The sequence below is a fragment of the Balearica regulorum genome, chromosome 1 (assembly GCF_011004875.1).
Source record: "Balearica regulorum gibbericeps isolate bBalReg1 chromosome 1, bBalReg1.pri, whole genome shotgun sequence".
NCBI classification, from domain to species: domain Eukaryota; kingdom Metazoa; phylum Chordata; class Aves; order Gruiformes; family Gruidae; genus Balearica; species Balearica regulorum.
In genome coordinates this window covers 133,272,222-133,295,457 of record NC_046184.1, presented here as the reverse complement: position 1 = coordinate 133,295,457, position 23,236 = coordinate 133,272,222, and the positions used below count along the sequence as shown (strand labels likewise).

Genomic DNA, 23,236 nt, shown 5'->3' with positions numbered 1-23,236 from the left:
ACAAGCAACAACACAGGATAAAAATTATTAACTCATCTATAGAAAATCAGAGATCTTGCATGATCTTGAGCAAGGCACTCCTCTCTAAATGTTTGAGAGAGCTGAGTCTAGATTTCATGAGTAAATTCAGAGCTCAGACACTAGATTAACAGTGTAGTCCTGAGTGGAAGAACACAGATGACAGAATAAGGCTTGCCTGCTTAGCACTGCTTCTCCACAAAGTTTTTCCAACACCTTGCTCTCTACCGCAGGAGGAGGCAGGGACATTTTCCAGCGACTCATGAAATATGGTTATCTTATCCACATATGAAAAGCACTTTGCTGGTAGGGGGGCGCGTCTTATGGACCTCCGTCTGTCATGTCAGACAACATTATTTTAAAACACAGACATGTTATCTGAGTCCAGTTTTACTGGAGCTCCTCTTACACTGCAGAAGAGGGAAAACAAGATAGAAATACACTTCCTTTCCTGTCTCAAAGTAACAGGGAAGAAAAACAAAGACGACTGCTAGGATCCCAAGAAATGGAAGAATTAATCCTGGCAAATCTAACAGCAGAAAGCTGTACTATGGCTAGTGGTAACAGGGTATCATATCTTTTATGCAAAGTCATCACCTCAACTACCATGTTAGCGTCTCGGCATGTTTGTTCAGCGATACTGCTTGTAAGGAACTCCTCCACCAGTTTTACCCAAGAAAAACTCTGAACCAGACCATCAATTAGGAGTCAGAGGGCACGGAAATACAAGCAGAGTGAGAGTTTAAGTAACCCAGTGACATTTTATCGAGAATTAACTAATGACTCCTGAAGAGATTTTTCTACTTCAGTCAACAGTATTCATGACATTTCTTACTGCCCCAAATTCAAGCAACAAACATGAACATACAAGGGTATATAAGGATGCTGCTGCCCTCTCACTGCAGCCCACAAAAGCTAAACTGCCAGTAATCCCATGTATATGCTGCCCTATGGCACCTGCTGAGGATAACAGAGATTGTCTAAGCTTGATAAGAAGCTGGATAATTTCTGGCTAGTGTGTAGTTTCCTCAGTTTATTATAAAAACATAGTTGATTTGAAAATGGAATCTGTTTAAGGTAAAATTAGACTCACAGGCAATTTAATCCAGTTAGGAATCCTAAACCCTCAGATTATTAAACTGAAAATCCTTTCTTTGGCACCAGCAAACACATTAAGGAAAGAGAAGATAACTGCAGCAGAAAAGGCATGAAACTGGGAAATACACGATGAGAAGAACAGACAAATCAGTAAAGATCTAAAAAAAGTTAATGTTTACACAGCATCTTTGTTTATATATACAAACACTACTTCTCTTGGCTAGTAAAACTATCAGGCTCAAGTCAAGCAGTTTCAACCATCATTTTCTATACCAAAACATATTTTCCTAACAGACTTAAACAAAAACAATGGTATGTTTTTAACTACCCACCCAGTAATAGCCAAATAGTTTGAAAGAATGAATAAATAAATAAATAAATAAGGCCTCAGAAGACAGTACAATCCAAATACATGCTTTTTCTTTTTGGATACCTTAACTAATAACCTGACAGCTGCAATACCTACCACTTTTTAAAGACGGGTTGTTTGCCTGCTGATTCTTTCCATCTTTCTCTTTTTTAATATTCTTTGAATCTAAAAGACAAGATTCCATTACATAATGAATGTAATATTCACATCATAATGATGTCCAGCATAACACAGAATGCTTTCCAACAATACAGAATGTCTTGTTCCAAATACTGACTTTCTTTTGTTCATTTCAGGGCATAATCAAAATGATATCTGTACTACAAATTTAATCACTGCACTATTTTTCTTTCAAAACAAATTGAGAAGTACAATATGAAAAAGCAGAGCTTTTGACTACTTCACATTACATTATCAGAATAAATCTAGTTGCAGAAAATGTAGTATTAGCTCCACGAAGAGCAATGCTGTCCTAATTTTTAACAGCTTTACTCAACCTACATGCAATTTGAGATCCTCAAGATCACTGGATATCTTTTTAAATCTTGTCTAGACCACTGTGAACTGAGAAGCAAGAAAGAAAAAAAAAAACCACAAACCAAAACCCACCCTAAAAGCATATTTCCAAGTTAAAGATTCTATTTTATATTTAAATTCTTGAATACTCAAATACAAGCAGTTCAGTACACGTCAGTTATTTAAAAAAAAAATTCAGAAGAATCTACCTTCTCTATCATTCATCTCTACACATATACAGAAAGGAATCTGTCATATTTCATTTTTGCTGGATTTCAGCATGTATGAGAGACACAGGGGGACTGGGAGGCCAGAATAGAGAAGACTAAAGGAGCTAGCTCCACTTGTTCCTTTTAGTCTTTAAAATATGTTGGTTTGGTGACCCGCTTTTAACACTCATGGGCTCAAGTACAATTCAAATATGACACTGAGTTGGAAACCAAAATACAAGTACATTTCCAGATTTAAAAAGGTTATCTAGCTCTGCGTGACAGAATGACTCGGTTTGCAAACACCTCAGCACTGGGAATGGGGCTGCTCCTCTGTGAAGGCTCATGCCTTGGGTCATCCTAGTCAGCATTAATTGTGACAGGTGAACAATTCTCTGGGGGCCCCAGTACAAGACAGACATTGAGCTGTTGGAGAGAGTCCAGAGGAGGGCCACAAAGATGACCAAAGGGCTGGAGCACCTCTCCTATGAGGACAGGCTGAGAGAGTTGGGGTTGTTCAGCCTGGAGGAGAGAAGACTCCAGGGAGATCTAATTGCGGCCTTCCACTACCTGAAGGGGCCTACAGGAAAGCTGGTGAGGGACTGTTGATCAGGGAGTGTAGTGACAGGACAAGGGGTAATGGGTTCAAGCTGAAGGAGGGTCGATTTAGATGAGATGTTAGGAAGAAATTCTTTACTGTGAGGGTGGTGAGGCACTGGAACAGGTTGCCCAGAGAAGCTGTGGATGCCCCCTCCCTGGAAGTGTTCAAGGCCAGGTTGGATGGGGCTTTGGGCAACGTGGTCTAGTGGAGGGTGTCCCTCCCCATGGCAGCAGGGGGTTGGGACTAGATGATCTTTGAGGTCCCTTCCAACCTCAAGCCATTCTGTGATTCTATGAAGGGATGGCTCACTGGTACCGATTGTGTTGGCAGCCGATTCCTGTATTTGCTCACACTTAAGTCTTTAGCTATTGATTGGCTTGCACTTGAAATAAAAATACTCCTAACCTAGAATAAGAAGCATCTGGTGATAAGAAATACTTGAGATACGAGTTGTTCTGCAGCAAAGATTAAGCCTTAGGAGTGTTTGTCTTCTGTGTTTTCTGCAAGTAAGGCTTTTCCTGAAACAGATAGTACTGACAAGCCATGTGTCACATCCATCATTTCCGTCCCACTTCTTTCATTATTTATTGAGGAATTGCTATGTACAGCAAGAGCTGAATCATGACAATCTTCTGTCATCAAATCCAAAATCCAGCCCCTCTGGACAGTGAGGAGGGGATAAGCCACCCACCTGGCTCTGTGCCGGGTGCTCCTTTGGCCAGGGCACAGCACTGGCCAGGGCCCCCTCGGGGGCAGCCAGGCAGAGCCTCACCAGCCAGGGCCACCCCACCACTCTGGCCATGAGCTACCAGGGGGGAGGGACCAGGGGCAGCCCAGCACTGGGGACCCTCCCTGGGGACAGGTCAAGGCTGGGATGGGACATGGGCCCATAGGTGGGACCAGCTCGGCAGGGCCCATGGCTGGGCAGGGCTGCGAGGAGCTGGACATAAGCCCTGTTCTAGCATCACTGGGGCAGCGGCTGACGGCCCCGGAGCTGACATGGGGTCCTGAGCAGGGTGGGGAGAGGCCTCAGCTGAGGTTGGTCAGAGTCATTAAAGCCTGTTAGTATACTCAGGGCCAAGACTTTTTCCAAGAATAACCCAGACTCCACAGTCCTATAAAATATACCTATAGCTACATACCTGCTCAAAATATGCTGCAAAAATACCACCTGTTTCACCTAAAGCAGATAAGGGGAGTACCGCAGATCCTTTGAAAAGGAAAGAAAATGCTATGTTTACTCCTTGACTTAGTCTTTTTTCTTGATTTACACACTCTTTCTTTGGGAAAAAGTTTGCTCTGAAACATTTTCTACTTGACAGGTTCCCACAGAAAAACCCTTATGGAGGTTAACTTCAATGGACCTGCTGAAATGCTTCTGGATGGTGCCCACTGAGCTCTAACCCCAGTACCTCCTCAGGAGTAGGGCTTTAACCCACACAAGTGGACACCCTACATCCTGACAACAACCAGTGGGAATCTGAGAAGGCTTAGTGTTAAAACTAGTTCAGTAACAATGACAAGACACAAGGCTAACACTCACCTTCTCCCTCCTACAGATCAAAATATATTCCACCCAGCCTCTTTGGGATGGAACTGAATCCAGCTAGTTTTCTACTGGCTGGTGACAATCACCAGCAGAGCCTTGTGCCATGTTCTACAAGCTCAATTAGTCAGGTCTTCCCAAAACCAGTCACGAGACTGTTGCAGACATCAGCCTGACAGCTTACAGTATAGGTAACTTCCCAATCCACTTATTTCTGAAGAGAAAAATCCAATGGAGTACCACATAAGAGACTTACTGAAGAAGAGAACTAATAACTGCTTCCTGCGAACACCCAAAACTTGAAAGGACAGAGTCATGAAAGAGTATCTACCCAACAGTGCCAGATTTCAAACAAGATGACAGCCTTTCATGATGAGAGACATCAAGAACAGGTGAAAGAATGTGAAAAACTGCAGCCTGGACACCAGATGAGTTCTCACTGACAACCACCACCCGAATTATTTATTTCCCATATCAGTTAGGTTTAGTGCCTACTCACAAATATCACAGCAAATATGAACACTGAAATAGAACACTCTCAGCAACACATTTTTCAGCCACTAGAAAACTATGAGAACAAGAAGAGATGATGATATTAATGGGAAGAAATGGATTCCTCAATAGCAGTTTAACCATCGATTTCATTTGAGGTGGAGGCATCTTCACTGATAATAAACCCAAAGCAACATCACTATCACTTGTTTTTGACAGCCAACAATTTACTCTTTAAAATGCTCAAGTAAAACTCACCCAGCACATGCAGAAGCATCCAAAAATAAGTCTGAATAAAACTAAGATGGTTTTCAAAGGCTCCCCTTGCTTTTGTGCATTCCAACCTTCAATGTTGGGAAGACTTACAAAGCTGGAGTGGTTTATCTAAGCAGATGAAAAGCTACTAGCAGCAAGAATTACTAACCTATTTTCACAAGAGATACCCTGTATCTACTACCACCTCAGAAAACCTTCCCCCAGTCTATACTTCATGGTTGGTATGATGCCTTGGTCTGGTGTGCCTCTTCCAATGTCAGTAGTTAGAGTGGATAGGAATTTATGGTTTATTTTCAAAAGCAACGTTAAAGAAAATAAGCTTTTATTAAAATCCAATTTTATAAATATGAAACACCTTTTTTTTTTGCCTTTTTTTAAATGCATGCCAATCTACATTTGAAATTTTGATATCCTAAATTCTAGTAAATTTAGTTTCAAAATTAAGACATGGAAGACTATTACATCAAATCACTGGGCTGAGGAAGATGAATCCCTCAGCATATGATCCTTAGCTTGGTCAAACTTCGAGGTCAAACCTCAAAAATGGAGGTTATGAAAAAGGGAAATACTTCTGCAAATACAAAGAGTATTTTCTTTTCATCTCCTTTACCTAGCCACATACAATGACTAATTCCTTGAAACCTGAAAAGTGAACTTGAAAATGGAAACTTTATTCATATATTAGAGACAGAAGAGACTTACTAGTTCTAGGGTCTTGAAGCTCATGGTGATAAAAATAGGTCAGTTTAATTCATTATCTGTCTTCCTCTATTCATAAAGTCTATTTTTCAAGAGACAATTTTTGGTCTACTTTCCTATGTAAAACACAATACGTTTTAGATCATTCTGTCAAAACACGAATGAAAATGAAATGCTGCTACTGTGGACTTAATCACATGCTACTCAGCTCTCTTAAAAAAAAGAAAAACAAAACAGCGAAGAATGAGACACCATTTCCAAAGAAAGTTTTAAAAATGTAGTAATACATGTAGGTATATAGAGTTTGTATATTTGCTATGTAAATATATATATACATTTAGCTTATACAGGGTAAATACTTATTTTCAAAACTGCATGAAAGATTGTTTTCTTCTAGGTAGCAAGATTAGAATACAGCATACGCTGAAATTACAAAACCAGCATATTCTATTGTTCACCAACTAACTGTTTTTCTACAGTGCACTTCATAAACTAAACCTGTAGATACAAAACAAGATTAGAGGAAGATTATTTAACATAGTGCTTTCTGCTTACCGATTCAAAACTCCATGTGTTTACATTACTCCTACCCTATCTGTAATCACAGAATTCTTTGCTGATAAGATTACTCAACAGAAGACAGGCAAGAGCAACCACATCTATCATACAAGAAATTAGAGACAAGGAAGAAAAAAAGAGAAAGCCATCTTGACTGACTTGTGAATGCCAACCCCCCGCCCCCCCAAAACAAACCAACAATCAGAAAAGGCACCTGTAGAATGAAAGGTCTGATAAAGATAATCCTGGTGACCAATGTATAGTTCTTCTTATAAACACCCATGCTGAGCTCCAGCTTCTTGTCTGAGATGCTTTAAAAATCCACCACACTTCTTTTTGGGAAGAGTTAACCTTTCAACAAACAAGATGATTGCTTTGTCTGCGTGCTGGCAAGCATTACGTCTTTTGACAGTTTTTACCACAGAATGGTGTGCTACACGAGGAGGCATATGCATGTTATCTTCTAAGAGCTGCTATTTGCTTGCTGTCCCATGTGGGGAAAAAGCAGTTCACACTCATGCTTTTGAGATTTCTGCAGCTATTTCTTAGCTACCTTAAAGTCTTCAACTCTGACAGGTGTTCAAAACATGGCAGAAGACCGTTTTTCTCAAAGAAACCCTTGTCTCTTCCTGATGGATGTGAAATACCTTTGGGTGACAGAAACATTTGCTCTTCCCACACCACAGAGATACTCACCTTCAGATGAGATTTATTAAGAGAAGCCCAAGACTTACCATTGCTCAGGAAGGAGCCCTCTTCACTCCCTACCACACAGAATTGTGAGCACCTCTAAGCTACCCTTCAGCAAGCCTCAGTGCACACAGTTGAGGATATCAAGACAGAGTGAATATGCAAAGTTTCCTTTCCCTTCTTTTTTGTGCTTCCCTGGTAGGATTCTTATCTTATCTGCCCAGAACACAGTGTTTCTTTTAGTATATTTAGACAACAGCCATGCAGAAAACCTACAAGAAAAGGGGATAGACTTCCTCCATAAACTCTTGGTGCAACAATTAAACAGATGACTCCTGCCATTACAAAAAAATCTATTACAGCAAAAGACAATTATTTACCAAGGGAGCACACAGGCACATAAAGCAGCTTGGGCTGAAGGTGGAAAGCTCAAGAAAAGTACAAAAGTGTTAGCAGCTTTTATGGGGGAAGGATACCCATCTGAAAGCTTTGAAAAGCAGCAGCAACCTGGTTCCAGATAGTGAGTCTTCCTTTCTTCACATTCTCTTTGTTTCACCAACCCAAACACCCTTGTTTCTTCTTCAGTCTCACTCTCTATTTTAGCACTTAACTCACAATTAACTTCTGCAGATGTGACACAGCAGAAATCACACCTTTGTAGTACGTTGTGCATTTGTGGATGAATTTCTTTAAAAATGTTCATTTTATCTTCAAGACACAGCTGCTAATGCCATTCGTTGTGATAAAATTGGATTCCTTATACTACTCAGTTATCGTCCTGCTAAATTATATGCAGCTACAGAATAAAGCATGACATTTTATTTAATATCACAGCTGACACATTCTTCAATTTTAGAGTAGTATAATGGCTTCAAGGCTGTCACAGGACAAAATTGCTTTGGTTGAACTTGTAGAACTCCAGGATAAGCCAAATTTAGCACACTTACTTTAAAAAAACATGAAGTTTGGACTTATCTGTATTCAGTACATATCATAAACTGTGTTCTTTAATCTAAGAGTACGGTAATTGTCAAGTAATATCCCACCACCTTCAAAAAGGGAATTTAACAGGTTCCCTATTTTCTTTCCTCTTGGATAAAAGCTACCAGGCCTTACCTTTAGCTGCTGTTCTCCCCATGGTAACACTTCTGTGATCTCCCCTCTCACAATAAAAAGGCTGAAGTTGAAAGACCAGTTAATTCTTCCTTTCAGCACAACAGTTTCCTGTGGAGTAGTAATACAACAAGTTAGGGGGGAGGTTGTTGTTGGGGTTTGGGTTTTCTTTTTTTTTTTTGGAAAGTACGATTTTTTTTTGTATTAGTGTATAATTATCTTGCTGGTTTTAAGCTGTAAATGTTTAACAAACTACATGTAGAAAAACAGCGTGTAAACAACAGATATATATCAAAGTAGCAAGGGTACAGAACCCAAACTTTTATTTCATTGTTTTAAACAGTTCATTGTATAATGATTTGCATTTTCTGTGGATTTCTAATACAAAGACAGATATAAAATGTGCTTTACTCCTTTTTCCCCCCAACAAACATTACTGAAAAATGGAAGACTTTTATACCTAACCCTCTTGTCCTGTGGAGTTAAACAATCGCCCATTTAAACACCTTTGGGTAAAACACACAATCTTGCACAACCACAGCGGAAGGGGGAACAAAACACTGACGTTAAGAAATCTACACAAAGGCCCAAGCACTCACTGACACCCCTGCCCACTAGGACTTGTAACAGAGCACAGAGAACCTGTTGGGGAAACGTTAACTGCAGGTAAAAGCAGTGAGCCACATTCTCTTAGGGATTAGAAACTAGGAATTTCTTGAATCTTATACCTGCATGCTAAAAAAAAAAATAATTTACACATACATATCGCATATAACAAGAGGGCATCGTACAGCTGAGCATTTTCCTGAAACTGTGACATTTCAGTGAAACTTCGAGGAACTTGCACACTATGGTGATGGATTGCATGATGAAAACTTTACACAGTGCAAGTCCCATGGCTAAAACAAATTAAATATGGTTTTTAAAATGCCAGTGACTGAAGAATTAATTTAGTGTGTGTGTGTGAACATGCTGGACAGTTATTACAAAAACTCTCAAGATTGAAACTTGAAAGCAGTTATAAATAAAACTGAATAATACCATAAAATAAGCACGTTTTGCTGCACAATAACATTCATAGCATAAATGATCATCAGGATTAAGGACAGAAATCCTTTTAAGCCATCAAATAAATTTGAAATACCTGATACTTTTGTAGACTCCCTCAAAAATTCAAAGCTTTTCCGCTCCAAGTAATAAATCATGAAAGGTGATGCAGAGTCAAAGTAACTGTTTTTACAGATTACTTTAAAACACTGCATGGTTTTTATCTTTTTGTTCCAAGTACCAGATTGCACTTGGTGCAGTAATAAAGATTCCAACCCCGCAGTGATAGTCATCAAGTTTAGCACAACCGGAGCGTCTGTCAGAACATAAAAAGGATTCCAGCTTTTCATTAGCTTGTGTTGTACCAGATAGGCTATTTTACAGCATGCCCACCAGCCTGTTAAAAATATAAGACAACTGAAAGTTCTGAAAACACTGTTTAAAATGAGGCAAACCCAACTGCAGGAACACAATATATTACTGTTTCGAAGAGATGCTACTTAAAACTCAGTTACACCTAAGTATTCAATTTAGAACTGCTATTAAATTAGCTTGTAGATAGTGCTGTTTGTCACAGAAAACATTCAAGAACGGTATTTCTGAGCCTCTATCTAATAACCGCTACATGCTGCTGAATTATGGCAAAATAAAAACCAGTTACCTCCAAAACAGAGTGCGGTCAGTCTGAAACAAAGTGTAACTTCTTTTGCAGGGGCAGACCTAGGAACAGTTTTCCATCGCTCCGTGTAATTAGGCGGCAAACCATAAGCAAGGCAACTATGTCCTTTGCCAACCAAGACAGAGTCCTCTTACGTCGCACTCACCATCACCAGCCTGGCTCAACCCACAGCACACCGGCCACAGAAGAGAAGAAAAGCATCAGCAAATACAGGGGAGAAATCTCCAGCGACATTTTGGCAAAATTACGTAGAAAGGAGAGAGCTCAAGGCGTTCTTGAATGCACACCTCAGCAAGCAAGCCAAGTGAGTGATAAAGGTGGGGTTAAGAAATTAATCTAGCAGCTTCTAGCAATGAAGGGAAAAAGTGAAATAAAACAAGGTGAGGAATATATGAGCAAAGAAAGAAATGCAATGGCAAGGCTGAAGCGTGACGACATTGGAGTGCACAAAGCAGCAGAATGAACACCAAAGTTACAAAGAGCAAGCTAAGCACAGTGATTGTCAGTCACGGACAGAAAATGGCCAAAACCCACTGATTAAAGGAACGGCAGTAGAGAATCCATATCACACACCAGTGAGAAACCATTTGCTGTAAATTAAAGAAACTGAAAAAGCTGAGGAAAAAACATAATCCATGAACCTAGGATAACATTGGATTCATCGTCAAAATACCTTCCAACGTAAAGAGCGGTGGAGGATCTCCACACTCATGAGGTGTATTATTTACATCATTTACATCTCAATTCATCCTGTAAACTGAGTTTTATTCTTTCTCTGCTTCGCGTCCCTTACATCAGTTACTTTTTAAAGAATCTGATGGAAAGCATTCATCTGCCTTTAATTCCTTACTGAAGTTTTTATTGTTAATCCCCAAATCACTTCTCCTAGCCACCACCCACTGTGCTAGCCCTTTGTCAGAAAGCAGTATATTAGTAGACAAGCCTGAGCCTTCACTCTCTCTGCGTTGCTACTACCTAATACTAGGTGTCAGAAAACAGGATGGAAAACATTTTTTCTGGCTAACTTCGCCTTTCTCATTTTGAAAGAATTACTCAAAGGACATGTATTGCTGCATTTCAAAGAAGCTAGTATTCTACAGAAAATGTTAAAATCATTCTCTGTTTTGCCTGCTACGTATCTCCATTACCCTCCTCACTGTACGCCAGGCACTCAAGTAAGCCTAATGTCCTGACAAATGATGCATTTGGAAGAAGAAAAAGAATCATGCATATTTAGGGCTTCCCAGTGCAAGTTTATCTTGACAGCATGCCCACTCATAAAAATACATAGCACAGAATTATGGAGATAAATATAACATTTAAAAGCAGCCTAAGCAACCAGTAGATTGTGGGTTTAGTCCCCACCAAAAAGATTAAGGTTTTTCTGCCAATGACTCTGCAGCTCAGAGGTAAGACACAGACACCAATTTTAGGGCCAGTTAGCTTTTTGACCCTACCACTAGTATACACGCAGTAACCCAGACCTCATCGCTGCCATCCTCAGGGGAGGAAGGGACAGTTGTCAATGGGCAGCCTCTGCCGGGTAAGATCTGAGGTTATTCTTTTAAACAGATACACAGCATAGAAGAGGAATCTAACAAAACATCCTCTTTGAAGCATTGATTAAGTTTTCTTAATTTTAGCTTAAGATACAGGCGGACATTTTTTAGGCTTAATCTGAACGACGAGTTATACTTGCCCCTCTCTTTCCTCATTCTTTTTCTTCTACAAATGCTTCCAGATCAAATTTCCATATGTGAGAGGTAAAAAGAATCACCCGCAGTTTGAACAGCAAAACCAGTTATTGACAGAGAATAGGCGCAATGTAAGCAAAGAAACATTCCTCCCCAACTCCTTCCTATGTACAAGTCCTAAATTTGCTTTCACCACCAGCATTCATGTGCTGTTAGCAGAGAGCCCTTCAAGAAAAGGACCTGCACAGCTTCCTCCATGGACCAACACACCATGCAGAGCCGCTGTTCCCGCTCCAGCTTCCACGCATGGGTAACATGCACCTACAGGCACCAGTCGTTTCCCAAACGAGTGTGACTTAACTGCATTCCTTCAAAGTTATCCTTCATAAATCTGGAATACCTTACTTTTTTAAACCTAATCATCTATTCAGCTGTTATCTCTTAAATAAAACCCCTACTTCATGCCATTTTCACAAGCCTTTAAAGGGCTGAAAAGGGGCAAACAAAGAGACTAAGACTTAAAAGGAGTATTTTTATAAGATGCAATACTTCCAAATTTCCAATACTTGAAAATTTACTTTCCAGCAAGTTACCCAGTGTGTAACTCATTTAGTATACTTCACAACAAAACAGCATATACTGATTTCTGCAATAGATAATCAGTTAACATCTTTTAGAGCATACTGTGACATCATTCCAGAAAAGTAAGATCTCAAAGGCTAAAAGAAAAAAACCCAATTTACATAAATGTATCAGAAGTTTATAAAATGTAACACAAGCTTTGTAGTTGTAAAATCAGTATTATTTAGCATTATGCATATATGATTTCAAAACAGAATGTAAAGATCAGGTCTTCTTTCATTTACGTACAGGAACATATAATCAGTCAGTGTTCTGACAAGAAATTTGATCCAAGTTGGAATCCTTTTTAGTTCACATTCTTTGAAGGAGGGGAAAAAAAAAAAAAAAAAAAAAGAGAGAGAGTAAAAAAAAGCGAGATTCTTTCAAGGAAAGGAAATTAAACTTCCATGTTTTCATACAGCAGAACCTCTAACGAGCAGATATTTCTGAACACCTTCTCTTCTAGTTGATAAAAACAGAGCTAGGACAGATAGGCTTTTGTCAAGTTTATGGGCTTTCAAAAGAGTGAGTATTAGCTAGCCATATATATTATTACAACAACTAAATTTGAATATTTCTTAAGTTGTTAAATGAAGAGAGTGGGTACTTAGTGCTTTACAAATATCATTTTGTAATGTCATTTGCCTTAATATCAAGAAGTTTTCTGCACTTGCAAAATTCCTCAGAAAGTCACCAACAGTGTACTGCTCACTATTTATGAAGTGATTAGCATAAACAAACTTTTAAGCTGTCAGCAGTAAAATACTGCCTGTAAATGTTCTGCCCTCTCTCCAGGTAAGTTTACGATCTGCTTTAGAATATGAGCAACTGTAATTACAGTAAGTCATACATTTCAAGACTACAAAAATCTCTCTAAACTCTCAAACCGTACCAAGTGTATTATTCAGTACAGAGCAAGCCATTGTGTATTTCAAAAAGCAACACTAACAAGGTATAGACCAAAGATTTGTCCTTAAAATTCCTGAAACATGAAATAAATACTTATAAGAACAGCAGAAAAGGTCTCAGAATTAAACACCATCGCTTGTATCAACACAACAGAAACAATTTACATCATGTAGATTCAACATTTACTAATCTGAAAGAAATTTTAAAAATTAAAGTTTAGAGCTGCTCTATGGCTACCAGTGGAAAATAAAAATAGCTTTTCTCCTCTTTCCCTCCCTAACCATCCTGCTTTAAAAGTCAGAAGATGTGGGGTTGTAAAAACCTGAAAAAGGAAATGGTATGTGTGAAGTCAGCAGTTCAGCAAAGCGGCTGACTGGCCATTAACAGCTTTAAATATTCTTAAAATGCCAGTCTTCCCACATGAAAGGGTATTTTAATGTTATATTCAAATAAATCAGAAATACAGCATGCAGCACTTACATTTCTATCTTAAGTAAAACTGCCAGTTTTAGTAGTTTACTAGTACATATTTACAGTAGCACAAGAGTTCGACAAATTGTTTAAACATTTTGGTGAATTCGGCTCACTAAAACCTCTCTGCTGTTTTCCGCTTCCCCCTTCAAGCCTGGACTACTCTTCCTGAAAACATTCATCATCATTATTCAACCTGGCTTTGTTCAACTGCCTAACTCAAATCTATTTCATAAAGCAATCTAATTAAATTATGCATAAAAACAACCCCTACAATTTTGTATGATTAGCACTGGCTAAGACAGACTTACCTGCATGAAATTCTCTCTACACCCAGACACATCTCCTCTGCCTTCAGCTCAGCCTCCCCTGACATAGCCGAGAGCTCTCGAACTATTTGTTCTGTGAGGCACCGAGCATACTTTCAGCACAGTGTAAATACAGCAGGTAAGGGAGAAAAGAAATTGCTGTTGCAAACATACTAAGAGATGCCCAGATGCTAGAGATCCCTATAGAGCTTTTCTGCGCTTGCCTTTGGCAGACAATGAGCAATACCACCAGCTTTAAAAGCAGCAGTCAGGGAGAGTATGTGTACATAAGTGGACAAGGGGGAGAAAGACAAGCAGAGGAGGATGGTGGAAAAGGGATTTTACAACCTCTTAGGCAACTTCAGCTTCCTCCCATCTGCATTGCCTCCAAACTTGAAAAGTACTGTGGAAGCTCGGTTCAGATATGATCTAACAGAGCTGTATCCACATACCGCACAGCTGGCAAATCCATCCCTGTGGTCCAGATTTTCTATTCATCCAACAAAGTATTGAGAGGAAGGCAAGTACCTTCAGTCTGATGTAGAAATCTATGAAAGCCAAATAGAGCGCGCAATTTGTTTATTTTTTTCATTGAAGGCATTGAGAACAGTCTTGGGACATTTCTGCATAGGACCAATCTGCTGCCAGGACCCAGGTGGAGTTAGCTTGTTTCAGAGCAATACAATTTCAGAGCAATTGCCCCCCCCGCTTGTACTCAATGCCAGCAGCAACATATTTCTGCTACCATCCTCTTCCAGTGCTTAAATATGTGTTTCGCTCTCCCCACTTGAGAATCCAAACAACATAGTGCTGGCTGGGACTCCCTGCCACTGTATATTAACAGACAGAACTTGCCTCACCACGTCTATCTGCTGCTGCAACACACCGCGGTGTACCCTGGCTTATACAAGGGGACAATGACATTGGTCCCAAGTACTGGTGGTGTCTAATCAGGGCGCAAAGCCAAACGAACCAGAACTAAATAAACCCTTAAGCAATTTCCTGAGAACTCTCCCTTCCAGAGGATGTTTCTGAAGGGAGAAAACCCCAGAGAGCTGCTTGCAATCTCCAGGGACACCCACCACGTCCCTGCACTGGGCTCATCCGTGCTGCTAGTACTGATGGCTGTGCTGTTTCCTCAACTTCTTATCTCTCTAACTAAAAAGGAATATCCTTCTTTAAAGCCCTTCCACAAGGGAAGGGGATCATCCTCCACACAGATGCCACCAAAAATATCTGTTCATCTGTTTGGACAAGCATTCATAAGGACCATTCAGTGCTGCCAGACATTTCTGCAGCTAACAAAGTGCTGACAGGTGAGAAAAGACAACTCCTAAGCGCTGGGAGGACTAGACAGCTGCAAATGCTCAACTCTAGCATTTGCCACTTTCTTCAAAAATGGAAGGTGAAGAGCCCAAAGCATCAGGAACATCCACAGCAGGTCCGTATCTCTCTCCTCCACTTCCTAGGACAACTTTCTGATTATTAAAAAAAAAAAAAATTACAGGTGAAGCAGGCTGTAACGGGACAGCCTCCTCCACCTCTTCCTCAGCATGACTGCACAGCTGTCACTGGTTGTGTGCAGCTCCAGGACAGAGGCAGATCTGCCACTTCTGGAGACCACTGTTCTGGAGGTGGTCCACCCTCCCTCCTGCACCCAGTGCTTACGCCATTCAGCATTAGAGAATATTCAGACGAGAACCTAGGTGGCATTTTCCTACCGCAAGCTGAAAAAAAAAATTACATGCCACATACAAAGTTTTCTAGCTAATTATAACACTGTATATTTCATGATTAAAACCAGTACATATCTTCTGACCTCTCCAGAAACCACTGTCTGCCTCTCTATAGCACTCCAGTGCAGGGTACACATAGAAAAGATTTGGTATGAGAAGTGCCAAACATGCTACAGCCCTTTTAATCTCTGAGCCCCTGACAGACGATAGTGACAATAAGGAGTTCCACCAAATTTAGCAGCTCTGATACCCTTTCACATTCCTCCACGTACAAGACTCATTTTTACAAACTGTGCTTTTCAAATGGGCTTTTAAAAGTGCCCCAAGAACTGCACTCCTTCCACTGAACCTTCCTGTGTTAATCTCCGATAGATTCCATACAGTACATAAATAACAGTACATGCTTCATTTTAGGTATGCACCTCATTAAAATGGTACTAACCTCTCGTAGGTTTTATAAACTTCAGATCCTCCCTGAACTAACTCATGCTAGAGATGATGAAAGGCTCAACCTCATCTTTGCCCTACGCTAAAAGGGATATCATATTACCATGAGAAGACAACAGACTTAGATTTCCATCAAAGAAGTTCACCCCTTTCATGAAAACACTGAATCCCCTTGGTATCTTAAATAGAATTTGACCTGATTTGTGAAACTAAAGGCCTAGAATCGAGTTATTTAACCAGGACATCTACCTTTAATGCAATGTCTTGCTTGGGTTTAGATGACAGCATACAAATAGGGAGTTGCACAGAAAATACATAATTTATGGGTCAAAAAAAATATCAGTCCAAAACACTGTTCATACTTAAGCTGCGTATAGCATTATTATAACAAATCCAAAAAGGAAAAGGATTAGTTTGGACGTAAGATGTCTAGACAGCATCTTCCCTGCGGAGCAGAAAGGCTACATCCCTACTAAAACAAATGGAAGTGCACTAAAATTATCTTAAAGGTTTTAGTATTTCAGGAAGACTTTGATATTAGGCTCTGCAAGTAATTCAGGAAGGCAGGAAGAGAGCACATGGAAGAACTACAATAAGCACACACTTAATACTGCACCAATTTGGATCCAAAATGATCAACCACTACCCATAAAGCAGAAGCCTTTGTTAAAGTCCAGAACTATGAATCAGTCTTGAATCTACACTGCTGAAATAAGAGAGACGTGTAACTTACCATCACAAAGAAGTGTATACTTCTTCCATTCATTTAGATCTAAGATAAAAAAAATACTGGATTTTTGGTCCTATTCCAAGGACGTAGAAACTAAAGCTGTTACTTTTTTGTGATAGGGATCTTGGGAGGAGAGTTGCTAAGGGTAGGAGACAGTGTATCCTGTCTACCACAAATGGTCTGGTTATATATACTTGTGCCCAGTGTCCACTGTATACAAGATAAAGTATCAGAGCAAGCCAAATAAAAGAGATAAGGCAGCTTGTAAAGAAAGTTGCTGCTTTCTGAATGGCTGTGATGCAGCTCCTGACTTTCCTCCAGATCTATGTCCTTGTTGATCAAGCAGAAAGACTAACAAGGAAGAGATACAAGTACCTCTGAGGGTGATCATAACCATATACGCATGGGTTACTCTTTGTCTGTACACCTGCTGCAGATAAAAAGGGAGCGTGCTCACTGTTGGCTCAGGTACCTGAAGTGACCCCTCCACTCCTGCAAGCCCCCTTCGCCCATTCCAAAAGACAATGAATAGATATACTCGAAGAGATCACAGATACGCAATACAAGTTTTAGGCAACATGAGGAGTTTACACACACAAGTGGACTGAGCTGGTCACTCACCAAATCGTCTCTTGGTGCTCTCAGGAGCAAGAGGCAGCATTGCTGCTCCATGGGCAGCACTGCTGCAGGAGCGAGGGGTGGCAAGAGCTAGGTACACATCCTCAGCCCTCATTGCCCACACAGGTTGTCAGCTGGCAGGTCCATGAATGTACAAAAATGGTATTCACACAGAAATGTACCCTTAAAATAAACTACAACTCACTTAAGGATTTAACTATTTCACTTTTTAGATGCTTTACCTCAAGCAAATGAATTGTCTCCCTACTTAGACATCATAAGTAAAGCTGTTCACACACACCACCACATGTACCTCACCACTATCAGCCATCGCTACAATGCAAAAATAAACTTAACTGCATATAACTAATATTAAAGTTTCCTACCACTACATCCAGATATCACCAAATTATAGAACACTTGGACTTTAAAAGAAGTCTTCAAGCCTTTCAAATTGTATTAGTAAAAACACTCTCATATACCAAAACATAAATCACAGTAAAAAAAGAATCATTCATCAAATTGTATTAGAACATTGACAAATATTCTGGACTTCAAATTACATTGAGCCAAACTGCAACTCAGAAGTATTTGCAAAAATACCAACACTACTACATGTAATGAAAACACCCATAACGTTCAAGAACAAATAATTTTCCAGTTAACATTTCCATTGCTTCATATTTACAAACTGTTCTATTAAGCCTCAACAACTTTATACAGGATTTTCTGGCTCTTCCACATGATAGAAAAATCTCGGAGTTCTGGGCCATTTATGGACCATTTACGTTGCAAGTCGTATACTTTAAGGAACACAAACGGTATAGTCCTTTACATTTAAGATTTTAATCTCTGGAAGAAGCAATCAGCACTAAGGCTGGGTGCCTAAGGCTGTTTCTTTCAAATGGGAATGAACAGAACTTGAAATGTCCTGCAGATGCAGAGGTCAAGAAGTTGGTTAACAGCCTCCCTTGTGTAGACTCCTTGAAGCAGTGTCCAGGTCTCTACCTGTAATTTGTTCTATATTTACATGCAGAAAACATTACAGTAGACTGCCAAATGGTATTTTCAAAGACTATCTTAAAGCATGCAAGAATAACTGTGTATTCTGCCCGTCCTTGTTTGAGGGAGGTGTATCCAGACAAATAAGAAAGCCAGCTGCAGTGTCCTGGACAGTTAATGACAAATGTCATTTCCTGTTAGTGATGCTATTTAATAGCAAGGGACAATTACTGAGGACTTCATTTCTCCCTGTACATCCACTCCATTATGGATCGACTGCAAGAGTAAAGGGAGTAAACAGGGCTCGCTCACAGCTCACAATCCCATTGGCACAGTAAGAAAACAATGAGGCAATATCATGAGAAAGGCGCCCACGTACCAAGGGCTGAAGGAGCTACCTACATTTGCTTCAGGCTTTTCCACATCCTCTCTTCTTAAGTAAAGCCATGTTGTTATTTTATACGCACAACTTTTAGAGAGATATTGAAATTAATACTTTCTCAGTATTACAAATGTCACACTGGCAAAACCAAAATTACACTTGGTTTTGTAAAGGAAACACTCTCCAATGCCTCTTTTGAACTTGAGCAGCTACTCCAGAAAACAAGAGCACAGTAGCTGGACACAGCAAGGACAGCTGCAGCAAAGGAAAAAAGAAAAATTAAAAAAAAAAGGCACCTGCACATTCAAAGTAGAAGTATACAAAGTCTGAGGAAACGTATTTTAGAGGACTGTCGTTGCTTCTTCCCTAACGTCCCTGCATCAAGATCAACACTTCACACACGACTGAATTTTAAGAACAATCTAATTAGTCATTCAAGTTTGAAAATCTACTTGGTTGCTAACTGGTGTGAAAGTAGTCTATACTTGCAGCTATAACATGTAATTAAAAGCCAGCATTTGTTTTTGCCAAATCTGAACACTACGATAAAAATATATAATACCAAGCTACCCAAAAGATATTACACAAATATTAGCACATATTTACACTAAATAGAAGACTCCATTCTGAGTCCAGCTGAGTCTCAAACAAAATCAGTAAACATTACTTTCGTATTCAAAACCAGACCATGTTGAAGTTAAAAGCCATGCAAGTACTTTCAGGTCTCAGCTTCAGTTTTCCCACATACTCTTCCCCATTGCCTCCCACTTGCATTACTGCGAAACTTCCCATAAATAAAGTAGCACCAGAAGTGTCTTCAGTGTGCTTTTTCTTTACATCAATTCAAGTAATATCATCCTCAAATAGTACTTACATTTTACAACACCCTAAGGGAGAAAACCAGCTCCCCCTGCCCCCAAGCATGCAGCCTGGTGGTAGGAGTAATTTCCCGGGACACGCTTCCAGCGAGCCCACTCGACGCAGGCTGAGCAGCACTGGATGGTGGCCCGTGGAGAACTGGTACGCCACAACGCGATCACTCCCCTGTTTATTACCTCACGTTAATATGACAGCTTCAAACAGAACTGTAACACAGCGAATGCCTTCCTGCCATTACTCTTCCCATCCCCACAAGTGCTGCGGTTGTTACTGAGCCCAAGTGACTGTCTCACCAACTACTTTTCTCTGCCACTTCCAAAGAGTAAGATGCAGTATCAAAGCTTTAGAAATCCAAAGGTTTAAGACTGCTGCTCTGAATAATAAAAAATTCATAACCAGTCAAACTTGAAGAGCTATTCGTAAGTCAGATGTGGGATGCTACTGTCAAATCTACAAAGTCTGTGCTTTTTAAGTTTTAATCACCAAGCCTACATTAGTTAGAATATGCATGAGTCACAAGTGAGATTTACATCATTAGAACTCACTAAGATGTCAGTATTTCACCTCTTCAATAAACCTTTTAGTCTTTAGGATTATTTTTGGCTGTAGCCTAATTAATCAGTGAGACACAGAAAACTGTAGGGAAAAGCATCAACTTCAAATTGCAGTAAGAAACTACTCAGAAATTTTTAAAAGCACTCAAAGTATCTATTGCTAAAGAACAACTGAGCATAAAAATTAACTTGACTATTAATTTAATCACTACAGTATTGCAATCTGCTCTGCAGTTTGTTCCAGTAGCTAAAGACAGCAATGATGACCACCACTGTAAGAACAGAACTTTTCACACCACGCTTAACTACTTTCTTCGCACCATCACACATCTAACGGAGAAGACGATTCACCATGCGCAAGATACCTCCTTTAAGTCGGCAATGTATGTCATAAATGCAGCTTAACTGTAAAGAAACCGTGAACGGTGCCCCAGCGCATTGCAATTGTCCCCCAACCTAACACCCCTTCACCGCCCCGTCTTCAACCCCCTTACCGAACACAGGGGCACGCTCCGAATTATTTCATGTTTAACGCGTATCCAGTTTTTCAGGTTAACAACCGTTTCCCAGGAACTCGCCAGCCAGAGCAGTCGCCAGGCGCCGCGGCAGCGGGGAACGGGGCAGGGACGGGCGCAGCCCCGCGGGACCCCACCGCCCCGGCCAGGAGGGCGCGGGCGGTCAGGGCGCGGAGTCGCCGCCGGGGGAGGCAGCGGGGCCGCCCCGGCCGGGGGAGGCGTGTCCTCCCGCGCTCCTGTCAAACGCCGCCGGCCTCGCTGCTCCGGCGGGCGGCAGGGAGCGGGGCTCGTTCCGGGCGTAGTCCCAAAACGGAGGCACCGACGGGGCGAGCAGCTGGCGGCTCCGGGCAGTGCTCCTCCGGGCCCGCCCGTGCTGCTCTTGCTCACCGGGACTCCCGCTGCCCGGGAGCCTCGACCCTCCCTCCCCAGGAGAGGACTTTGTTGGTGCCGGGAGGCAGAGCCGCCCCGCTCCTCTCGCCCGGGGAGCGGTTCCCGCCGCGCCGCCCTCGCAGCTGCGTCCCTGCCCCAGAGACCGGCGGTTGCCGCGGCCGGAGGACGGCGGGACACGCCGCGCTGCGAGCCCAGCCCGCCGAGGAGGGAAGCGGGCAGCTCCGAGAGGCCGGGACGCGGCGCCCGAGCCCCGGGCTGCCCCGGCGAGACCCGCTGCCACCTCTAGCGCGGCGGGGCTGGTGGTGGGCGGCAGCCGGAGGCACCCTAGAAAGGAGAGAAGGCGATAGGGACGAGGGGAGGGGGACGCCGCCGCTCTCCTTCCCCCGCGGCGCCCGGCGCGGCCACGGCGGGCGGAGGTCGCAGTAGGAGCCCGGGGAGGGAATACGACCCCCGCCTCGCCGCCCTTTCTCTCCCCGCTTCTCCCTCCCCCTGACCTGCCGCTGCGGGGAGCGCCGCCGCCACTCACCGGGCGGGCGGGAAGCGGGTGCCCAGCGTCCCGCGGTGGCTCCCGCGCCTGTCAAGCGGCTCCTACCGTCGCTCGCCTCACGCCGCCGCCATGTTCCGGGGGCACCGCGCATGCCCGGCAGCGGCACTGGGGGCGCAGGCCATCCCCCCCACCGCCCCCCTTCCGCCCGCCGCGGGGGGAAGCGGCTGCGGGGACGGCGCGGTTCGGGGTCCGGCGCACCTCGCAAGGAGCAGCGCACGCCGTGGGGGCCCAGGGCTGCCGGCATCCCCGCACCTCGCCCGTACCTGCGGGGGGCGGCCCCGCCCGAGCGGGCACGTTAGGGGCCGGGCCGCCCCGTCCGGGGGGTCGTGAGGCGGCCCCGAGCGCAGCGCGGGCGGTGTCGCCTGGGCCGTTCCCCTCCGCTGCCTCCCCGCGTTCAAACCTGTTGCCGTCCCCTCGCAGGGCGAGGGGCGCCCCGCTACCCCGGAGCCATCTTGCGGCGGGGCGGGCGGCTGTCCGCGCCCAGCGCTCTCCCGTGGCTGCGGGAAGGGGCGAGGCGTGGGGGCACCGGCGGCCGGGAAGGGTTGGGGTCGGCGGGGGCTCCGCCGTCCTGCGCCCTGGGATGGGGGAAAAAAATCCCCCCCCCTCCCTAAAATGTAACGCAGCCCTTGCAATGCCCTGCAGCCACACCTGCGATTGCCGGCAGCTGTCCCTGCGTGCCCCGTCCGTGCCAAGGTACATCTACACGGCTGCATTAGCTGCGTGAAATAATACCCTGCGTTCTACCCGCGATCATAACTATATAACGCATATTATTATCGGTGCACATCTACCTGAGAAATTTTATACGGTTATTAGAGATCCGTGCTTATAAATACTGCGTACTTATAAATACTTCCTGCGCTTTTGAGAAGGCTACGTTTCCGTTTTATAAGCTCTGGGTATTTATGTCAGAGTTGTGTAGGCATCAGTATACGAAACTGGTGAGAAATCGTCCCTTAAATACTACCAGCGTTCAGAGCTTTCCACGCTCAGGTTTCATCTTCGCTACTTACATCACTTGAAAGTGAAATTTTGAATTCAAAACTAAACTAAGGTCACGAGAGTGAGATTCTAGGAGGTTTTTTTACGGGAAAAAAAAAAAAAAAAGGAACCCCAAATATATACCCAAAAGAAACTCAAACTCTTCTGTATGAAAGTGAAATTTGTACAGCCCACTTCGGTATCCTGCATACATAGCAAGTTGCTACTAACAATTTATTTTAAGCACCCTCATAAGCAGTAAATGGTTCTTCAGAATCAAGGAAAACGAGTCCTTGCCATAAATTGTAAATATTTAATAGTTAGACAACATGAGAGAAACAAGTAAAAATCCACTAATCCAAGTGATTAAAAATGTATGAGAGCGACAAAGAAATACTGAAATAGTGAAATACGCTTACAGAAAGTCTTTATAGCCACGTGCGGTATACTCATAACCAATGCAGATTGATGCTGCTTAATTTGGAATATTTTGCCCTTTCTGTGATATTGAACATTTGCAGGAAAATGAGAGATCATGTG

The 23,236-nt window shown here is 42.4% G+C and overlaps 1 protein-coding gene across 3 annotated transcripts in view; it reads right to left on the bottom strand.

Annotated features, from left to right (window-relative positions):
- Positions 1-22,109, bottom strand: part of SCML2 (Scm polycomb group protein like 2) — a 77,886-nt gene extending 55,777 nt beyond the window's left edge. For 2 of the 3 annotated variants that reach the window (XM_075775896.1, XM_075775904.1), the window contains exons 1-2: positions 21,695-22,107; positions 8,190-8,297 (exon numbers count right to left, since the gene is read on the bottom strand). In XM_075775896.1, the coding sequence (XP_075632011.1) occupies positions 8,190-8,211 (22 nt within the window). In that variant the 5' untranslated portion in view covers positions 8,212-8,297; positions 21,695-22,107. Of the gene's footprint in view, positions 1-1,582; positions 1,652-8,189; positions 8,298-21,694 lie in introns of all 3 variants that reach the window. The other variant, XM_075775891.1, reaches the window with a different exon arrangement.
- Positions 22,110-23,236: the final 1,127 nt, after the last annotated feature.